Below are 23254 nucleotides of genomic sequence, written 5' to 3'. Positions count from 1 at the left end.
TCATATCCATCTAAAAACAGAAACACTAGCAGCACACTTACACGGCACAAATGCATCTAAAATTTCACCTTCACTTCAACAGTCCTCACGACAGACCACATTCAACCAATCCATTATTCCACATCATTCAATGAACTCCATGAACTCCAGATCTCTCCTGAAATGAAAGTCTAGGTAATGTTCCCAAATGACCATCTGCTTCAAGAGATGTAATCTGGCAATATGAGTTTAACAGTTCATAAGGGCGAAAGCGATACAATTTAAAAAGCTAGCTTGATCCAGACATCTGGTCGTTGAAAGGAATAGATCATCCAGAAATGAAAAATCAAGATTTATTCCACCTCTTTTTCAGTGAAGAAAGCTGCACAGCTCCAAAATGACAAATAAAATAAGTGAATATTGACATAAATTTCAGTCTTTTCGTCATACAAAGCTACCGTATGGCTTCCGAAGATTTGTAATATAGTGCATTAGTCATACTTTTATGGGACTTTTTTTTTCTTTTTTGGCACCAGACAGCACAGCTGTACATACAGCACTTACTTTCATTATGTGGAAAATGTGTACATTTTTCAACACTAGAATAGAGACAGTCATACTTGAATGATATTTGGGTGAGTAAATAATGACAGAGGCTGAATTCTTATCAATTCTGATATGTAAAACATTTTTAAATGGTAAATGGACTGCATTTATATAGCGCTTTCAACAGACCCATGGCCATCCAAAGCGCTTTACATATTGCCTCGCATTCACCCATTCATACACAGACGGCGGTGTCAGCCATGCAAGGCGCCATCCAGCTCGTCGGGAGCAGCTGGGGTTAGGTGTCTTGCTCATGGACACCTCGACACTTGGTCAGGTGGAACCTTCCGGTTTGTAGACAACTACATGAACCACTGAGCCACTGCCGCCCCTATTGTAAAATAGGGTGGCTCAATTGTATATCTTTAATATATAAAGATATACAAATGGCAAAAAGAGTAAGTGCAGTATACTATCCTATTCCAAATTCAGCCAAAATTGTAAGTTGTGCAGCTTAATATTGTTTTGTGGAAACCATGGTACATTATTTGATGAATAGAAAGTTCAAAGGAACAGTGTTTATTTGAAATAGATAATACATTTTTGGTAACTAAATGTATTTCCTGTCACTTTTGATCAATTTAACACATCCTTGCTAAATAATGTGTCTTTGCTGTATTAAAACTAATCTCTCAACCAATCATAACAAAGCCAGCTGGAATCTGAATGGCTGCAGACATACGTCTGTTTGATGGCATGTGGCGTCGCTGTAAGCCATTTCAAGTGTCTCACACAAGGTAAGAATCGCACACCCCTGTGAAATCACACCACTGAAAAAGATCAGCACAGTATCAACTTGCCGATGTGCAGAATATATGCTACTGCTAGAGAATCAATACATACAGAGATTCATACATTTGTGTGGCCAATTACTGTATATCTATACTGCCAGACACAGAAAAATTGAGCATGTGTGTTACAGTCACTGATCACTGATAGCAGGATGCACACTCACAGGCACACTCTCTTAAACATCAGGGTCTCGGTTTCATTTTGATTTACTAACTGCTGGTCTCCAAGTGATTCAGCCTGTATATCTGAGACTGAGAGACGTACTCATCCAGCTTAGCCTGATACAAATCCACCTGTCACATACAGCTCACTGTAGGGCACAGTCTGTACACCATACACACACACATAAACATGCCGTTTTTCTAGAAACTAAAGCGCCATAATAACTCCACCTGCAGAGGTGAGCGACATTAGGCTGTTTAGCTGTTAGCAGCAATGTGTCTGTTCCAATAGAGCTCTGACAATTAACACTCGGATATTTGAATAACACATCACAGCAACATGAGAGTCCAGAGAGTTAGTTTGCAAACATCAGGTGCATAAACCGCTAAAAAAACGAATAAAAAGGAACAGTTTCAAAACCGATGACAGGAACAGGCGCCATTTTAAGCTTAGTGATTGAGATGAAAGGACTAGTGCGGCAACAAATAAATGGATCATTATGAGTTCATAAGAATAAAAAACCCACAGAATAAAAATAAGAAAGGCAACTTTTTATCTCACAATTCTCTCTTTTTTCCCTCGCAATTGTAATTTTATATCACTCAATTCGAACTGTAAGATATAAAATCAGCTTCCTTTTTTATTTGTTATTCCGTGGTGGAAACAAGCTTCCGTAAATTAATACTTTTATTCAGGAAGGACGAATTAAATTGATCAAAAGTGACAGTAAAGATATTTATAATGCTATGAAAGATTTTTTTTTTTTTTAAAGCGACATTTAGAAAAAAAAAACGCTGAGAAAATCGCATTTTTGTGAAAAAATATAGATGGAGTAGATCAAGTCCATCAACACCCTAATGCTTCACAGTCCTACAACTCGTCCTGGGGTCAACATTTCATTCAGTAACATTAGGCACTTTTGATTTATATGTTGTTTGATGATCGCATTGAGCGTCAGCAATGCTTCCATCGCTTGTTTCTGCTTGTTCTTCGCCTGTGTTTTGATCAGGAGATTCAGTAATCTTTCAGATGATGTGTAATAGTGCCTCCTACCGTATAACAGTGAAAACATGGATTGCCAGAAAATTCCGTCAATGGCAAGGAAGCGCTGTGTCATAAATGACGGAAGATTCTGTCAATGGCGGGGAAAGAGTTAACATCGATAATACTAAGGCCTAGTCCACACATACACAGGTATTTTTATAACCAGAGTTTTTCCTCCTCCGTTTTAAAAAACAATCGCGTCCACACAAGCACGGTTTAAAAAAAATCTCTGTCCACATGAAAACGCAAAACCACTCTATGATTGGCTGCCTGATTTCCACATGGTCCCATCCACGGCACCGGTGAAACCCTTCTACAAGTTCCTTTACTTTGGACTCAGTGACAGGTAACTGTATATACACAGGGGCAGGGCCAAGTGGACTGAAGCTTCACACACTTGCCTTACTATGTTGTATTATTGCATTCTGGCGCCTCTGTTCTGCAATACAATGAGATAACTGCGCATGTATCTACATGATAAGCCCTGTTAGCAGAGTTATTAAAAGCTACGTCCGCCATTGCATAGACTCCACTCATGTAAACAAAAGCGTTAACGGCGCACATTTCAACTTAACAAGCCGAAATCTCCAGTTTCACCGTCTACACGATAACGCTGTAACCAAAAATCTTCACCCTGGCCGGAGTTTTCAAAAAAAGTCCGGTTTCAGTAACCGGATACTGCGTTTGCGTGTGCACGAACAGCCAAACCGCGTAGAAAAAGCTGCGGTTTTGAAAATACCCGTGTTCGTGTGGACAGGGCCTAAGAAATGTTTCTTGAACATCAAATCAGCATAGAAGAATGATTTCTGAAGGATCATGTGACACTTAAGACCTCTGAAAATTTAGCTTCAGTTTATTTTAAATGAAAGTCCTTGATTATAACATCCTGTAAGGTATGTTTTTGCCCACCCTATAGAGCACACAAGGACACATACTACACACACACACACACACATAATTTACCATCATGGACATGGACATGGAGTGTTCAAGGATGCACTGTATGACAGACAAAATTAAGTTGTTTGGGGTTTTTTTTTCTGGAGAACTACAGCATGATTGTAAGAGTGAGCAGTGTGTGTGTGTGTGTGTGTGTGTGTGTGTGTGTGTGTGTGTGTGTGTGTGTGTGTGTGTGTGTGTGTGTGTGTGTGTGTGTGTGTGTGTGTGTGTGTGTGTGTGTGTGTGTGTGTGTGTGTGTGTGTGTGTGTGTGTGTGTGTGTGTGTGTGTGTGTGTGTGTGTGTGTGTGTGTGTGTGTGTGTGTGTGTGTGTGTGTGTGTGTGTGTGTGTGTGTGTGTGTTGGTGTAAGTGCGTGGTTGTGTGTAGCCACTGCAGCATATGATGAATGTGTTTTGAACATGAAAATAGATTGCCTACTTCATATCACCAGGGAGAAATTCACACATAGGGAAAGAAAAGCAGGGAATTTGAAAGAAGGATGTGACGGACAGCTCCAAGTACAGAAACAGTGCACGAGAAAAGGATGAAAGTAAAATGGTTACAGGCTCATGTTCTTTTCTTTCTTTTTTTTGTTCCACTACTACAGCAAACAAGGCTGCCTATGTGAGATTACAAAAACAATCGGACAGTGTGAGAGACTAACAATTACAACTTAAAGGTGAACTCAGTAATTATTCACTCATAAAAAATAAACTTTGATGCCTAAGTCATTTGTACTACGTTTATAGTGCCTTTTATTATTTAAAAATAAATGACTGAAAATAAATAAATGCTGTTCAAAATGTTATAGTCCGTAAGATTTTTTTAATGTTTATGAAAGAAGTCTATATGCTTACCAAGGCTGCATTTATTTTTTCAAAAATACAGTAAAAACAGTAATATTGTGAAATATTTCAATTTAAGATTACAGTTTTCTATGGAAGCTTGATTCCACCATGGAATAAAAAAATAAAAAGGTATGTTTTTTCCCCTTCAAATTGTGAGATATAAACTCAGAATTGTGAGATGCAAAGTCATAATTACCTTTTTTTCCCATGTTGGAAATAAGCTTCCCTTCTATCCTATTAAAATATATTTTAGAATACATTTCTCAAGAAATGTTTTTTAAGACACGTTTCTTATTTTTTATCAATGTTGAAAACTGTTTTGAGCTGCTTAATATTTCTGTAGAAATCATGATACGGTAAAATGTTTTCCCACTAATAGGATTCTATAAGTTTAAATTTAACATTATATGTCTTTACTGTCACTTTTGATTAATTTAATGTCATTGCTGAATAAAACTATTCATTACTTTTAAAGGGATAGTTCACCCAAATATTTGAAATCTGTCCATTTACTCACCCTCATGTTGTTCCAAACCTGTATGTGTTTCTTTCTTTTGTTGAACACAAAAGAAGATATTCTAAATAATGTTGGTATTTTTTTCCTACTTTGGAATTCAATGGCTACTGTCAACTGTACCGTCCTACAGGTTTGGAACAACCTGAGGGTGAGAAAATTATGAAAATTTGGGTGAACTATCCCTTTAAAAAAATCTTACTGACCCCAAACTTTTGAATGTTATGCAACAAATGAATTATTCCTAACATAGCTTTCCCCACGTCTATTCACTTTTAAGGTTAATTCACTTGGCTCGAATTTTCACGGGATTCACGGGAGCTAATTATGGACCAGCCTGGGGAAAGACGTTCTTACAGACACTCACAGGGGACTGTGCATATCCACATCCGTGTTAATTAAACAATACCATCGCATCCCTGTGATTAAAAGGTGTCGGGACAGGAGTAACTTCGAGCTGGAGAATGAAGAAAATCTGTTTTTTTTTTCTCTTTCACACATAGAAACACATTCGCACCTCTCTTAAAACGCACACAGATTCTATTACAATGAAGAAGTGACATTCTTGAGAAAATCTAAGAAATAGTATGTAAATACAGCAGGAGGCTCTAAAATTTACACAACACCATGCAGAGTGTGTGGGAGTGTGAGATATCATGCAAAAAAATTTTTTTTGCACAGTATGCAACATGCATCTAGATGTAAACAACATTGTGCATGGAATACTGTATCCCACAGTGCAAACCACACATCTTCCATTTCCAGTGCCATAATACATAAAATAGTACTATTTAAAAAAAAATTGTATTCATTATACGGTGTAGTATGCAGCACTGTATTTCATTCATATTTGCCTTCATTTAGGTTTCTCTACTGCTGAACACAAAGGAAGATTTTTGGAAGAACGTTTGTAACCAAACAGATCTTGGCAGCCATTGACTACCATAGTATTTTTTTCTTACTATGGTAGTCAATGGCTGCCAAGATCTGTTTGGTTACAAACATTCTTCCAAATATCTCCCTTTGTGTTCAGCAGAACAAAAAAAATTCATACAGGTTTGGAACAACTTGAGGGTGAATAAATGATGACAGATTAAAAAATTTGGGTGAACTATCCCTTTAAGATGCATTTTGGTCAATCACATCACAAGTGGACGAGGGTGACACATACCCGTTTACACCTGGTGTTTTAATCTGTCTCTTTTGTCCACTTTCAACACTGCACTTCTGTCCTCATTTTTTGAGGGGAGGGTCTATGGGCGGTTAAATGTACATATGAACGCGATCATAGGCGACGGAAAAACATACAGATAGCTGTGAGTGTTAAATCAGGAATGGTGAGAGAACATTGTTCTTGGTACGTTTTTCGTCTTCAAATCAAACTTAGGTCTTCAGCTGACAAAGTTTCAATCCGTCTGGCTAGCACGCTTCCCATTATGTTTACATGTTAGGTCAGTAGGCGGAGAGAAAGGCGGTCTTTTGTGGGTCTACAATAGGAACATAATGGACTACCTCTGGAAGGGGTTGAAAGTGGACGAACTCAAAACGTTTTAGCCCCCGTTTACTTAGCGTCATCCACTTGTGTTCCAATCGACCAAAACACATCTTAAAGGGATAGTTCACCCAAAAATGAAAATGATCTATTTCAGGTGTATATGACTTTCTTCTGAGGGGTTAATAAAGGCCTTCTGAAGCAAAGCGATGCATTTTTGTAAGAAAAATATCCATATTTAAAACATTATAATGTAAAATATCTAGCTTCCGCCAGACCGCCTTCCGTATTCATCTTACAAAGAAAGTATAACTGACGCGACGAATGACATCGGACGTAGCGTAAGCATTTTGAACTGCGAGAGGCGTTACACTTTCTGCGTAAGTTGAATACGGAAGGCGGTCTTGCACTGAAAAAAATTATTATGGCCCGATTAAATTAAGCATAATTAATATGTGCTCGTTTAAATAATTTAAATTTAGTTTTTTGATTTTAATTTTAAAAAATGATTTGGTTCTATGGGAATTGCATGTGTTTTTGTTTAAATTGAGATAAAATAAATTGATTGCAACCACTTACGATAAAAAAATTGAGTAAATTCAATGAATCATTTTTTTCAGTGTGGCGGGAGCTAGATATGGATTTTTTTCTTACAAAAACGCATCGCTTCGCTTCAGAAGGCCTTTATTAACCCCCCGGAGCCGTGTGGATTACTTTTATAATGGATGGATGCACTTTTTTGGGCTTCCATTCACTGCCATTATAATGCTTAGATTAGCAAGGACATGTTTTAATATAACACAGATTGTATTCGTCTGAAAGAAGAATGCCATATAAACCTAGGATGGCTTGAGGGTGAGTACACACAGAGAAAAAGGGTGCCCAAATTGTACCTTTAGGGGTACAACAGCTTGTCACTGGGGCAGTGTACATCTTTGTACATCTTTTTTTACCACAAAAAGGTTAATGGTAGTACCTTAAGGTACGTATTTGTACTCTAAGGTACTAATATGCACCTTTTAGGAGTAAAAAAGGTACAAAGATGTCATTTTAAGGGTACTGCCCCAGTGACAACCTGTTGTACCCCTAAAGGTACAATTTTGGCACCCTTTTTCTCTGTGTGTAAATCATGGGCTAATTTTCATTTTTGGGGGAACTAACCCATCAATACCAGGTGTAAACAGGGCCTTAGTGGGAGAATGTGCAGACATTGGTTTGTGAAGGTCTGTGTGACACTCACTCTACGGGAGGGTTGATATCATCTGGTTTGGTCTCGAAGAAGCGGAGAACTTCCTCACTCTGCGAGATCTGGGGAGGAAGCCGGACCAGTGCCTGACAAGACAGACAGGACATGAAACCGGACAATCAGACTCAAAACATCAAAACAACCACCCAGAAACACAGCAGACTAATACATCCACACTATACCATATGTTATTTCCTTCATTATATGAAAATCTCCATAAGGGTCAGATGTCCAAGATGAAGAAAAGGATAAGTCTTTTTAATTCAGCAAATAAAAACATCACCACAGACAAGGTGTATTCAAGTCATTTTTAAGATTATACATAGAGCTGTTCACACACACACACACACACACACACACACACACAATATATACCTCAAGGAGTCTGATCAGATTTTCTTTTATTAAAACAACACTAGAAAAAAAGAAAACACTCCTTGATTTTAGCTTAAAATACTTGAATGGGAATCTAATGCCATTTTGCTTTCGACAAACCGCATAAACATTTGTCAAACAAATTAATTCTGTGTTCCAACTGCTTTCAAAGCTCTCAAACACGATTTGAAAATTAGCGAAAGAACAGAGGAAAAAATAAAAAGGAAAGCGAGAAAGACAAGTCCTCTGAAGAATCCCTGGAGTAAACGCTGTTATTTATTTATCTTTGAAGAACACAATGCAATTAAATGGAGATCTAATTAAGGCTTTCAGGAAAAAGCTGGTAAACAGTCTACGTTTAAGCCCTTCGAAGACACATCCCCCTCTCTCTCTCTCTCTTTAACTCTCTCTCTCTCTCTATCTCTCTCTCTCTCATGGAAGTATGTTCCACACTGAATGGACAGAGGAAATCTGGAGGAAGTTAGTTATCTATTTTCTCATATAAGCAACTGTCACATAATTAAAGGTTGTTTTAAATAAATGTTAAACTACGGCTGCAATTGAGTCCTTTAATTTAAAATTGGATTCAAAATTAAAATAAAATAAAAAAATAAAGACATGTCCCCTGAATCGTTCATAAAGTAAACTCCATAAGGACTTGTATATCCAAAAGTGACACCTTTACCTTTTTATTTATTTTTTATTATTTTTTATTAATATTATTCAGTCTTCATAAACATAAAGTCTTTGAGTTGTCTTTATTTAGGGGCATTTCTACTCAAATATTTACATATGCGACTAATCAGAAATTAATTTTATTTAAAAAAAATGTATTACTTTGATTGACATTATATATGGTCATCTGAAGGACACATTTATATTAAGATTCATTTGATGTTCCAAACAATTTTTAGAAGGGGTTTTTTAATGCCCTTATTGTGGATGTCATGGAGATTGTTACCACAACAGCAGTCTTTCCAAGACATCCCATAATGCTGCCTATCTCACTCAGCTCAGTTTAACAGCTGCTCTCCACATGAGTGAGTGTGTGTGTGTGTGTGTGTGTGTGTGTGTGTGTGTGTGTGTGTGTGTGTGTGTGTGTGTGTGTGTGTGTGTGTGTGTGTGTGTGTGTGTGTGTGTGTGTGTGTGTGTGTGTGTGTGTGTGTGTGTGTGTGTGTGTGTGTGTGTGTGTGTGTGTGTGTGTGTGTGTGTGTGTGTGTGTGTGTGTGTGTGTGTGTGTGTTTACATCCACTGTGTGTGTGTGCGTGGATTGTTTAAAAAAGTGGGCTCTATTCCATCAGGAAAGAGGGGGAAGGAAAGGAAAAGAAACAAGACACTTGAAGGGAAAAGATAAAGAGAGGAAGAAATAGAGAGGAGGAAGAAACAAGTCTTTAAAATCCCTTAAACTAATTTTTAGGGTGTTATTCGGTGACCTATAGCTATTGGCAAAGTAAATATGACAGTGACCACCAATAAGTGCAAGTGTCTGTTAGGTGTAATATATATACTTGAGTAATCGAATGTGAAGGGTGTGTCAAAGACTTTAAAAGACTGAGTTTCATTTATTCATTTGTTGTTCAGTACATTAGCATAATCATATTTCAACAAGATGGCATAATGAGGAAAATTCACTCACAAAACCTGACGTGGTGAACATGTATAAAACGCAGCAACGTTGCTTAGGGTGAAATTTGTGGACAATGCTATTGACAATGCTATTTAAAGGGTTAGTTCACCCAAAAATGAAAATTCTGTCATTAATTACTCACCCTCATGTCGTTCGAGACCCGTAAGACCTCCGTTCATATTCGGAACACAAATGAAGATATTTTTGTTGAAAGCTGATGGCTGAGAAAGGCTTCAGTTAGGCCTCCATTGGCATTCAGTACACTTATACTCCCAAGACCGATAAAAGGCACTTAAAATGTCATTACAAAGTCCATCTCACCACAGTGACTCTACAATAATCTTACGATGCGACGACAATAGTTTTTGTGCGCAAAAAAAAATCAAAATAACACCTTTATCCAGCTTGTTATTGCCTTCCGCGTGTGCCTCCACGACGCATGCGCGAGAATATGACGTAGCGGCGGGGCTCGGGATTCCATGAAATGCACACTCTAACCCCATTTTGAGCACTACGCCGAGACCTAAAGCACGATCAATGTAGAATCCAACAGCTGAGATACGCGCGTCTTCCTCTGATTGTAAACAAATCACTTCTGGGTCATCTGTCCGAACGCCAGATCTGCGTCATATTCTCGCGCATGCGTCGTGGAGGCACACACGGAAGGCAATAACAAGTTTGAAAAAGGTGTTATTTTGATTTTTTTTGCGCACAAAAACTATTGTCGTCGCATCGTAAGATTATTGTAGAGTCACTGTGGTGAGATGGACTTTGTAACGATGTTTTGAGTGCCTTTTATCCGTCTTGGGAGTATAAGTGTACTGAATGCCAATGGAGGCCTTTCTCAGCCATCAGCTTTCAACAAAAATATCTTCATTTGTGTTCCGAATATGAACGGAGGTCTTACGGGTCTCGAACGACGTGAGGGTGAGTAATTAATGACAGAATTTTCATTTTTGGGTGAACTAACCCTTTAAGGCTTGAAACCCACTAGAGGAAGTCAAAACAAAAGAGTATATATAAAATAGTTTCAATACAATATTTTTAAATAACATTTTTAAGCTGGTCAGTGTTTGCATATTAGTAAGCAGTTTTAACTGCTTTTTTCTTAATTACAAAAGTTGAACACCCTAAAATACATAGTATGTCATTAATAACGTTTTTTGTGCAAACTCCAACAGTTAAATAACATTATTTTACTTTAGATAACAGTATATATCCTTTTTTTAATTAATTTTGGATTATTTATTTTAGGTAATTCTGCTTTGAAGGGCAGAAGGAACGCAGTCCAAAGAATATCAGTACAGAACAAAAAAAAAACGGGCTTAAAGGAACACGCCGACTTTTTGGGACTTTAACTTATTCACTGTATCTCCCAGAGTTAGATATGTCCATACATACCATTCTCATCTCTGTGCGTGCCATAACTCTGTCTGACACACTCACCGCTAGCCTAGCTTAGCACAAAGACTGGAGGTAAATGGCTCCAGCTAGCCTACTGCTCAATAAGTGACTAAATAACGGCAACATTTTCCTATTTACATGTTGTGATGTGTATAGCTACATCGTGTACTAAGACCGACAGAAAATGAAAAGTTGCGATTTTCCAGACCGATATGTCTAGGAACTATACTCTCATTCCTGCGTAGTAATCATGGAACTTTGCTGCCGTACCATGAGTGCAGCGGCGCAATGATATTACACAGTACCTGAAAATAGTCCCCAGCACACTCTCTGTGCAAGCAGGTTGTCACGTTGGTTATGTTGATGGAAGTTGGCCTATTTTCAGGTGCTGTGTAATATCATTGCGCCGCTGCACTCATGGTACGGCAGCAAAGTTCCTTGATTACTACGCAGAAATGAGAGAATAGTTCCTAGACATATCGGTCTGGAAATCGCAATTTTTCATTTTCTGTCGGTCTTAGTACATGATGTAACTATACACATCACAACATGTAAATAGAAAAATGTTGGTGTTATTTAGTCACTTATTGAGCAGTAGGCTAGCTGGAGCCGTTTACCTCCAGTCTTTGTGCTAAGCTAGGCTAGCGGTGGGTGCGTCAGACAGAGTTATGGCACGCACGGAGATGAGAATGGTGAGTATGGACTTATCTAACTCTGGGTACGGTGAATAAGCTAAAGTCCCAAAAAGTCTGCGTGTTTCTTTAATATAGAACCCTGAGTAACGCCAATGGCATAACCACACTCTTAATGATGTTCTCAACATCATGTGCTGAACACACACAAGTATGCACGTGAGCAACACTTCCCCATGACAACATATGACACACACAGTGTTTGCCAAAGGAAAAGGCCTATAAAGAACCTCTCACAGTTTCATGGTTTTATAAATAAAGTAATACAGCCTACACATATTGGATAAGAAAATAAAAGAGGACAAAACACAAAAGCACAGACAAAGAGGAAGGAAGGAAGGAAAAAAGACTTACTCTGCAATAGTCGTCAATAAAGCGTAGTCTTTTCATGGCCACGTCTCTCACATGACTTCGTCGGAATAGGATTTTGCCTTTAAAAGAAAAAGGTAGAATCAAATGTGTGATTCACAAAATCATGTAAGCATAATGAAAAAGGCAAATGAGGGCTCAACAATAAGAGTGACCATGTGTTTTATCATGTTTTATTGTTTAATATTCAGTCTTCTGTGATAGATTAAAATTTGTTTACATATGCCACCAAGGTCAAATTATCTAGCTTCCAGAAATAGCTAAGGATTTGTTTAATTGTAAAATTATACACAAATCTGTTGCATTGTATTCCATTGCTTTCCAGAAATAATTTTGCTCTGTCACAAAGTTACATTACTGATTTTTGAAAATATAATATGAGAATGAGAAAAATAAGAAAATTCAATTTGACATAAAATATGATATAAAAGGATATACATACAAATATACACATATAAAAATATCCAACTTACTTATACAAACATATTTGTGACCGAGCCAGTGAAAATGTTGGCAGGGCAAGTACAAATCTGAAGTGCTGGCCTAATTGGAAAAAATCTTCATTGTTGAGCCCGGCTCACTGTTGTAAGCAAAATCCAGTGCATTTTAGAATAACCCACAAGACAGTGTTCGGAAACATGAGCAGCTACTGCAGAGAGACACCATGTGCTCTTCTTGAGATCTGGAACATCTTAATCAGATTCAGACGTTTGGAGGAGATAAGATCACCACGTAGCACCAAACTCCAGCTGTCATGCTCTCCTGTCTCAAGCTGTTTACGCTCAAGTAAAAACTGAGAGATACTCAGCATTGTGCAGAAAGAAATCCCTGTGAAACCCTTTATAAAGCAACTATAAATTCACCTTCATCTGTTCGTTCTCATATACTATTATTACTGTATTTGCTCCTACTGCATCTTCAAAAAAAACTGCCGTAAATAAAAACCTAATGAATTCAAAAAAGACATGTTGTGGCTTTTAGTCAATGTCTAACTTGGAGGGCATCTAAAAGTTGCTGTAAGTTTTTTTTAAGATATAAACCATTAGCTTCAAGGAAAATTGACCTAAAGTATTAAGGAAAATATGGTAAATATTTAACTATACAAGTTTATAAAAGGCTTGATATTCACTGATCAGGCATAACATTATGACATTATGATTATGAAGTAAATAACACTGTTTATCTCTTCATCACGGCACCTGTTAGTGGGTGGGATATATTAGGCAGCGAGTGAACATTTTGTCCTCAAATTTGATGTGTTAGAAGCAGGAAAAATGGGCAAGCGTAAGGATTTGAGCGAGTTTGACAAGGGCCAATTTGTGATGGCTAGATGACTGGCTAAGAGCATCTCAAAAACTGCAGCTCTTGTGGGCTGTTCCCGGTCTGCAGTGGTCAGTGTCTCTCAGAAGTGATCCAAGGAAGGAACAGTGATGAACCGGCGACAGGGTCATGGGCGGCCAAGGCTCATTGATGCACGTGGGGAGTGAAGGCTGGCCTGTGTGGTCCAATCAAACAGACAAGCTCAAATTGCTCAAGAAGTTAATGCTGGTTCTGATAGAAAGGTGTCAGAATACACAGTGCATCATAGCCGCAGACCAGTCAGGGTGCCCATGCTGACCCCTGTCCACCGCCAAAAGCGACAACAGTGGGCACGTGAGCTTCAGAACTGGACCACGGAACAATGGAAGAAGGTGGCCTGGTCTGATGAATCAATTTTTCTTTTACGTCACATCGATGGCCGGGTGGCACATGGCACCAGGATGCACTATGGGAAAAAGGCAAGCCGGCAGAGGCAGTGTGATGCTTTGGGGAATGTTCTGCTGGGAAACTTTGGGTCCTGCCATCCATGTGGATGTTACTTTGACACGTACCACCTACCTAAGCATTGTTGCAGACCATGTACATCCTTTCATTGAAATGCTATTCCCTGGTGGATGTGGCTCTTTCGGCAGGATAATGCGCCCTGCCACAAAAATGGTTCAGGAATGGTTTGAGGAGCACAATAAGTTTGAGGTATTGACTTGGCCTCCAAATTCCCCAGATCTCAATCCAATCGAGCATCTGTGGGATGTGCTGAACAAACAAGTCTGATTCAAGGAGGCCCCACCTCGCAATTTACAGGACTTAAAGGATCTGTTGCTAACATCTTAATGCCAGATACCACAGCACACTTTCAGGGGTCTAGTGGAGTCCATGCTTCGACAGGTCAGGGTGGTTTTGGCAGCAAAATAGGCAACAACACAATATTAGTAAGGTGGTCATAATCTTATGCCTGATCTGTGTATATCCTAAGGCAGTGGTTCTCAAAGTGTGGTACGAGTACCACTAGTGGTACTCAGGCTGCCTCTAGTGGTACGCAGAGGAATCACTAAATAAATGAATGTTTAAACACATACATTTTAATTTCATCTTTATTTGAGTAAAGTTTAAAGTTAAGTTAAGTACAGTACAGTTTTAATTTAACTTAATTATTAAATTAACTTAACAATCATTATTTTATTATATTATTTACCTGTATGTAAGCACAGTGCAGTGTTAATGTACAAACTGTGTAGTTACTGGGTATGTTAAAGTGGCTGACAAAAATAAATATTCTTATTAGGGATTTACTGCCTCGTTTTTGAACTGTGCAGAGCTGTAGCTTAATAGCTAGGCCTACTACGCTACTGTATTTTAATGTTGGTCATTATGGTGGTACTTGGAGAGCTAAATATTTTCTGAGGTGGTACTGGGTATAAAAAGTTTTGAGAACCACTGTCCTAGTATAAAATATGAATACGCCTTTTGACAAAAGAAAATCAATAAAAAAATGATTCACAGTGCATGTATATAATCTGTGTATATATAAAATCTGATCTGTCCCTCTTTACCGTCCCAGTGGATTCCAATAATCAGACTGGAATTAAATGGAGACAGTGCATAGATTTAATGGTTTGTCACTTGACACCCAAATATTCCCTTACAACGGATGTAAATGGTTTTATAATCCACTTAATATTATAGTAATCCAACCAATTACATTGCATTCCTGTAAATAATCCAACGGAGCCAGTGATAATCTGAGTTAGTGTGTTCATAATGAAGGATGTGAGAACAAACAGAGAGAATCAGAGGGACTGCTGGGAGACAATACATTTCCAGGGAATAGAGCAGCCGCGTCAGCAAGCCAAGAAAACGTGTCTCGATCTCTCTGTGTCTCCGTCGCGCTCTTCTCATTTTCTTCTTATTGATGGCTCTTGTTCTCAGGGAACAGTGCTGCTCATCTCAATGACTCGTGTGCCTGTTTCCTGCACGGGTGTGTGTGTAAGTCAAGAACAGAAGCACGACACTGTCCCAGCATAACCATGACTTACTGTGGACAGATCTGCTGACACCATGTATTTGCAGGTCTGTGTATTTGTGTGTGTGTGCAGAGGAGAGGAAGGAGAGGACAAATTCCTCCTAAAATCACCTGGAAGAAAAGGGATAATCCGTTTTTTGGGATCTTTCTGCCCTCCCTCGATTGGGAACTTGTCAAGAATCTGCATCTGTAGGAAGACACAAGAAACACAACATGTAAATGACAAACTAGACACCATCAACTCACAATAATATGGTCCATAGTACAAAAGAGCACTATTTAGATACATAAACTTTATGAAAAATGTCAAATGGACACTTTTTTAATGATGCTGCAAATTAATAGTTGAATCAGAGTTAGGAAACAATTCACTGACAGTTTAAAAAGATTCACAAAAATGAAATGCAAAAAAAAAAACAAGCGTTTTTCACAGTGATGCCATAGAAGAACCATTAATGGTTCCCCAAAGAACTTTTCAGTGAAAAGAAACAAATCCCAAGTTATGTTTCCTGAAAACCCAATCATTTAGTTCGCTTCACTTTCCGTCACTTTCCACATTTTTGCCTTTTGGGGATTTGAAGTACAAACAGATGCAGATTATTTCTAAGTTTCCCACAAACAAATGTAAATCTCAGTTCTAAGAATTGAAAACAACTACTGGAAACCCTCAACAGAAGCTGGAAGATTCATCATGAGCTGCTCCCATGCAAATATGACCCTGTAAGAGCTCTGACTGGAAACTCCCAGTGGGCTTTGCTCATTAGCAAGAAACATTTACAAGAACTGAGAGATTGAGTAAAGTTTGGGAGTAGCTGTTGTGGGAACCAAATTGCTGACCATATTACAAAGAACAAAAAGATTAGGCAAAGATTACGAGTTTAAATAAACTGAAATGAAAATGAATAATAATGTCATTCAGCATAAAAATAAAAGGCAGAGCTGTAGAATATATCATGAAAAATGTTTTAATAAAAACAGTCAGTGGGGATGCTGGTCCAAATCCAGACTTTTCCTGAGCCCACTTGTTTCCTGCCAATAGAATCTTTTGGACCAGTGCTTATTTTGACAGCAAATTTTGATTTATTGTCTTTTGACTAAAAGTCCATTTAGTTTTAGTCATATCTTTGTTATCTGAATTGTTTTAGTTTTGGTCTAGTTTTTTTTGTAAACTACATATCAGAAAATGGGTTTAGTTCAATAGTAATGCATCAATTAACACTTCTTTGGAGTCTTGTAGTCTTTAGATTTAGAACCTTCTAGAAATCTCTAGTGAAAGTTAAAGTTCAGTTAGGGTAGGCAATTTCTTTCATAAACACTTTTGGTTATTAGGGCCCGAGCACAGGTGGTGTGAGAGAACCCTATTGGAATTGCTCTGTTTATTATTATTCTTTTCTGAAATGAATCGCATTTTGAGGGCCTAAACATGCTTGAAAACTTGAACAATAACAAGTATCAAATTCGGTACACACATGCAACAGCCCAATACCTACAAAAAAGTCGCTGGCAACAGAATCTAAAAACCTAAAAATGGCATTTTTTGCCATTTCCAGACCTCACACTTTACTCATACTTTTCATACTAAAATTTCACACGTTTGATAAGAGTCCTGGCCTAAAGACATGCCAATATTCAGTTAGTCATAGTGCCACCTGCTGGCAACAGGAAATGGTATGCTTTACACTGTAATGCATACCCAGCAAAAACATAAATTTGATGTGCCGAACAAAATGCCAAACAAAGTGCCAAACATTAGCCTGACGTCATCATACTCAATTCTAGTCAGAATATGAGTCTGATGCTGCTCCATTGGGCTGTAGTTATGAGGCGTGTTTCAACCGAACCAGGAAAGAAAATGCCCCTGCACTCAATTGACCGTTCGCAAAGACCCGCCCCCTTTAGTTACTGTTGCTATGTCCGACAAGCCATGGGCCTCTCACACCACACACACATTCTCACGTAGAGAAAATACATCGTGGAGCAAAGAGGACACTGACAACACGCCGACAGACAGGACAGAGCAAGTTACTTTTGATATGAAACAAGGTCTCAACTTTGAAATTGTCATTTTTTTACGAAATTTAAACACTAAATAGCGTTTTGTGGCTCTTTAATGTGCCGTGATCGCTGTAGCGCCTCAGTTAAAGCTGCTTATGAACCGATTATCTCTACCTTGTAGTTCATTAATAAGCAAGAAATAAACATGAATGAACACTGAAAGAAATGTTGTTTCAAAAGCGGAAAGACGTCAGTACACACCGTTTGTCCAAGTTCAAGTCCGCCGACATTAATCTATTAACTCTTCTGACTGCTTTGTCGGACAAAACGGCAAATTCGGCGATGTGATTGGTCAGATCACCTGTCAATCAAACTTGTGGCGAAGGGTGAATTGGATAGACCTACAACCAATCAGAGCAACGGAGCGACACATAGTTGTCAACAGACCTCAACTGCACGCATGCTGGAAGAAGTAGAAGAAGAAGATGAGTGTAAACGATCTTTGCCGGTGTTGTAAAAAATAATTTAAGGATACACGGAGTACTTACCAACACAATCATCATTTTTGAGAGAAATAGTAAAGGTGAATGCATTTATACGAACAAGTTCTCCATTTAATAAACAAATTCAACCCAATCTTTGGTGACATGGATGATTAAGTTACTGTTGATCATCTGTCCATCATCGTATAAAACCCGTCCTGACAATTTGATTGGTCCGAACAGTTCTGGTTCGAGCATAGTTGCTCCACAACGGATCAAGTCCAGACCGAACTTCCCAACCTCAAATGTTGTGGGCGGGGCTAAGTTCGGCTGCCATCCAGACTAGCCAAACATGCTAGAAACACATTAAATGATACAACACTTGGCTAAATGCTAATGTATCCGATTAACGCCACGAAACAGGAAGTTGTTGAAACTCGCATACAATGTCCAATCTGCTTTAAACTTGATTCTTTCATGAATATAGTTAAAGTAATCCCTGCCACTATTGATCAATTTAAAATGTCCTTGCTGAATAAAGGTGTTAATTACTTTGAAAAAAAAAAAAAGTACTGACCCCGAACTTTTGAATGCTAGTGTTAGGGCTGTAACGATTTGCCCAAAAATAAAAACCTTGATTAATTGAACATTTTACCTCGATTACGATTAATGAACAAATTTTTTTTTTTTTTTTTTTTTTGCCCTCACAAGGTTTTTGAGTAAGTTCACTGATAAGGTTTGTACTGTAAATATGTTCTACATATTTATATATAGAACACGTGGATTTTTTTTTCTAATGAAAAAGTGCATTTCTTTGTGATTTTAAAATACTTGAAGGAAACGGTTCACTTTCAGCAGTTGTTGTCTATGGGGCAGATTTCTGCTTGTTGTACATCAGATACAGATACATTAACACTGTATGCCTACATTACATTTATCTGAATGCATTAATGAGAGAGTGATTGTGTGTGTGAATTACTCATACTGTCTCTATTCATTATGAAGCTGTGGTTTGTACTTCAAAAGGTATTAAAATGTATGCCTATAACGGTTGAGTTTCTAAGCTGCTTTAGTGACTTTACTTTAGTCACAGGACAGCGTTGAGACTGCGTTTCTGCGCGCGATCTTCGCGTGATGAGCGAGCTTCTGTCTGAGGGTTCGTTTGTCACAATATATCAGGCATTAGTTCAACATAATACACATCTGATGGCCGAAACTCGCTTTAATCTTCAAACTGGCAGGGCTTAAACCACATACAAATGACAAAGCTTCGTTGGGACAGGTGAAAGAGGTCTGCCTTCAGGGCGCGCGCTTTGACAGAGACGCGACACGGCTCGGCTCTCTGTGTCACAGAAAAAAGCTGAGCACTGAACGGATACGTTTTCCGTATTGTTGTTTTTGAATAGTGCACAATCGCTATAAATGTTGAAACTGGCAAGCCTTTAAACGCATGTACTTGACAAACTTTATGAGCACGAAAGTGAAAGCGATCTGGCTTCAGGGCTTGCGCGCGCCGTCTGTGTGTGTGTGTGTGTGTGTGTGTGTGCGCGTCAGCGGTAGGCTATATGAAGAACGGCAATTAACTTACCTGTATAAACTGTGTAAAACATGCAGTTACTATAGTGATTCTGGGCATCTATAAACACAGATTACCGCTCCTGCATCTGTCTGTGTGCCTGCAAACTGCACTTGATGTGACTGACGGGGCGGAGTCACGTGAAAACCGAAATAACCGATATGGGAAAAATACGTCGGTTAGCGGTTCTGAATGTCGGTTTCGGTTATTTTTCGATTAATCGTACAGGTAGTGTACAGTGCAACACGCAATACATAAATTAAAATGAATCAGTTGTTACAGTTCTTTTTAATGAATCAATTGGTGAATCAGACTGAATTGAACACACGAGTCACTGGTCTGTATCACAGACATAATTAGTCAGACAACTGACTTACTCACTGAATAGGCTGGAATTATTTGTTCACTCATTGAACCAAAGGTTAAGATGTCTGATTCAAAATTACCCAAGTAATATACTGTGTTAGGCTATGTGTCCTTTTGAAACATTAGAATCTTTAGTTCTGAAAAATTGACAAAAAGGAAAAAAGCTACACGAAATAGAGTTCGGAGTTCTCTTTGGTGTCTTTCTAATAGGCTTTTAATGTCTCTCCCACAAGGCCTGTCAGAATGTATGTTCTCCAGGTACAACAAGGTCAGACTGTGCAGCCAGGACACACCAGATGTGCAGTGTCTCTCACTCTTTCTCACTACTAGTCTTGCTGAAATATCTCCCCCAAAAAACCCTCTTGGTCATGCTTTAATGCTTCAATCCATGGTAGTGAGTAATTGAAATCTAAGTTTGAATCTGTAAATGAGGGCGCACAAGGAACACACATGCAGCTAACCTCTGTGTTTATTTATGTGGGGTCATTGGTTCACACTGATAGGGTTGTGAGGATCTGGGTCAGATGGCATGAAGAATTGAAGGCTAAAAACGGATCACATCTCACAGATGTCCAACATCTTGGACTTTTGTTTTCCCAAAACCCTGAACTTATAATAATGACAATATCAATATTTGAGCTTTTTGCAGATTATAGATAGTAACTATCAACCATAGAGCAGCAGCATGTATGTCTATGCCATTTTAAGAGAGTCAGCAGACCCTGTTTATAATTTACACTAAAATGTTAGAATCGTGTTTTTTGTTGAGAAAACAGCTGTTTTTGATCAAATAAATGCAGCCTTAGAGAGCATAAGAGATTCTTTCAAAAAATATGATTTCACTTTTCGTCGGCAGTGAAGAATGTTAAACGGGTGTTTGTACATGAATGTCACTCTTAGAATGTGATGTTTTCCAGATGATACGCATCTTGACCCTGTTTACACCTTTTATTGAATACTTGAATCAAATTCAAGATGATGCATATTTACACCATATACACAAACAGTGGCCTAAGTGGAATGATCATTGTCTAACCAGAGAGACATTGATAAATAAATAAAATAACGTATGTAGAACTCATTCTGTAGAAGACATTCACTGCTCTGTGTGTCGAGAAAAACAGAGGAAAAAGATAATGCAAAAAAAGGGAGGCACAGAAAATCAAGATACAGAGATAAAGAGAGGAGGAATGTACAAGGAAAGACATAATGAGAAATAGAAAATAAGATAAGCAGGATAAATAAAATGACAGTGAGCAGGAGAAGAGGATGAAGAGGCTGGGAGAGAAGAGGAAACATAAAGATGTGAGAGAAACATGAAGATGTGAGTGAGAACAGACAGAACCAGGAAAAATTGCTGTATTTCCCAACCACCGAGGCACCTGGAAGACTTCCTGAGTCTCCATAGCAACAGGGGGCGGGTAGAGAGAAGAACGAGCCAATGATTGGGTGATGGTGTGCATGGAAGAGAATGGAGACACACACACACATATACATCTATACCATACAACATAACATCAACTTTTCAGATAGAGGGTTTGCATTCAGTCTTCTGCGGTGTCATATCAGAAGACTTTATCATTTATCAGTTCTGCTGACTGAGCATGTGTGGAACATGTTCATTCCCATAATACTTCTTGTGATATTATAGGAACACACAGCATTATTCCCAATTACTCTGAGGGTGAATCTCACACAAAAAAGGGTAATATTTCACCCCAGAAACATATACATATTTCAACTTATAGCATTGTACTGACAATTGGGAAGAGAGTATGAAAATAATATCACACAACACAAGCATCTAAATGGTCTTAAAATTAACTTTAGCTATTTATTTTTGCAAATAAATAAATCAAAATCTATTTTGATTTATTATCAAAGTCTATTAACAACAAAAACATAAATAATAACAAACAAAATTTTATATATTGGGGGTGAAATATCTGATATGAGAGTGATTGTAACTCAAATTCACAGCAAATTAACTGTAAATTTCCAACTTCACAGTTTTGGGTGGTTGCCAGGGTGTTGCTATGCAAATTCTGCATAGAGAGAATTTGAATTTTAAAAAGCCTTTTCTTATAAATCACACTATTATACATTTGTTTCAACAAATTACAAAGTTGCCTTATATCACATAAGTACTAACATTAACACAAACAAATAGATAAAGTACACCAAATGTGTAAAAAATAAATCCTCTTCAACAACAGAGCACAATGATCCATTACCACACCATTTCATTTCTAATGCTAATAGATCCTTTGTAGACTTATAAAAACAAAAATCGAAATCTTTCGACCTTATTTTTCCTGCTCATGTAAATGGCCAGTTATGCCTGACCTAAAACAAAATTCAAAAGCTGACACATAAACCTTCTACTCTGAACAAATTTAAATCCAAAAATAAAAATCCTCATGGAAAACAATTCGCTAAAAGAAATAAAAACATTTTCCAACACTGAAAATAAAGGTTTTAGTCTGTCGCATTCCATAAAAGCATGAAAAACAGTTTCTCTTTTTGAGCAGAAAGGACAATCATCAATAACTTCAGGATTAAGAACTGAAAAAGCATTAACAGCGATGGCACAGTGAAGAAGCCTCCACTGCATATCCCCTGCCCTTTTAGATAACGGTGGCTTATAGTGACCTCCACTCAGGTTTCACATTCTCTTCAACACCCAATACTCTGCGCCACGGTGTGTCCACTTAATCATTCAATACCTTTTTATTAAAAACTTTAACACATATTTTATAAAAAGCTTTGCCAGGGGCTGTATAAAAGTCCAAACACAAGGGTCTTTCAGAATCTAAAAAAGGTCCACTAAACTATAAAAAAAGAAAAGGTTCTATATGGCACCAAAAAAGGTCCTTCGTCGTAATCACAGAGGAACCACTTTTGGTACTATATAGCACCATATCTTAACATGTTCTGTATATGGCAGCGGTGCTATATAGCACCTTAGTCAAAGAACCGGTGAAGAACCACTGAAGCACCAAAATTGGTGCTATATAGCACCTCTGAAGAACCACTGAAGCACCAAAATTGGTGCTATATAGCACTTAAAAAGGTTCCCCTATGATTACGAGCCAAGAACCATTTTTGGTGCCATATAGAACCTTTTTTTTTTTTAGAGTGTAAAACCATCTAATTTAGGTAGTTGTGATTGATGATCAGCTAAAATTCACTGACCACATCACTGCAACAATCCGGTCCTGCAGATTTGCACTATTCAACATTAGGAAGATTAGACCCTTCCTATCAGATCATGCCACACAACTACTGGTACAAGCTCTTGTTCTCTCCAGACTGGACTACTGTAATGCTCTTCTAGTGGGCCTTCCGGCATGCACTATCAAACCCTTGCAACTGATCCAGAATGCAGCGGCGAGGTTGGTCTTTAAT

The 23254-nt window shown here is 38.1% G+C and overlaps 1 protein-coding gene across 5 annotated transcripts in view; it reads right to left on the bottom strand.

Annotated features, from left to right (window-relative positions):
* sh3pxd2aa (SH3 and PX domains 2Aa) overlaps positions 1–23254 on the bottom strand; it is a 147337-nt gene that overhangs the window by 77051 nt on the left and 47032 nt on the right. For all 5 annotated transcript variants that reach the window (XM_079812994.1, XM_079812995.1, XM_079812996.1 and 2 more), the window contains exons 3-5: positions 15539–15614; positions 12073–12149; positions 7615–7706 (exon numbers count right to left, since the gene is read on the bottom strand). In XM_079812994.1, the coding sequence (XP_079669120.1) occupies positions 7615–7706; positions 12073–12149; positions 15539–15614 (245 nt within the window). The remainder of the gene's footprint in view (positions 1–7614; positions 7707–12072; positions 12150–15538; positions 15615–23254) is intronic.

The sequence above is a fragment of the Gobio gobio genome (assembly GCF_949357685.1).
Source record: "Gobio gobio genome assembly, chromosome: 3".
NCBI classification, from domain to species: domain Eukaryota; kingdom Metazoa; phylum Chordata; class Actinopteri; order Cypriniformes; family Gobionidae; genus Gobio; species Gobio gobio.
This window is presented reverse-complemented; position numbering and strand designations above follow the sequence as displayed.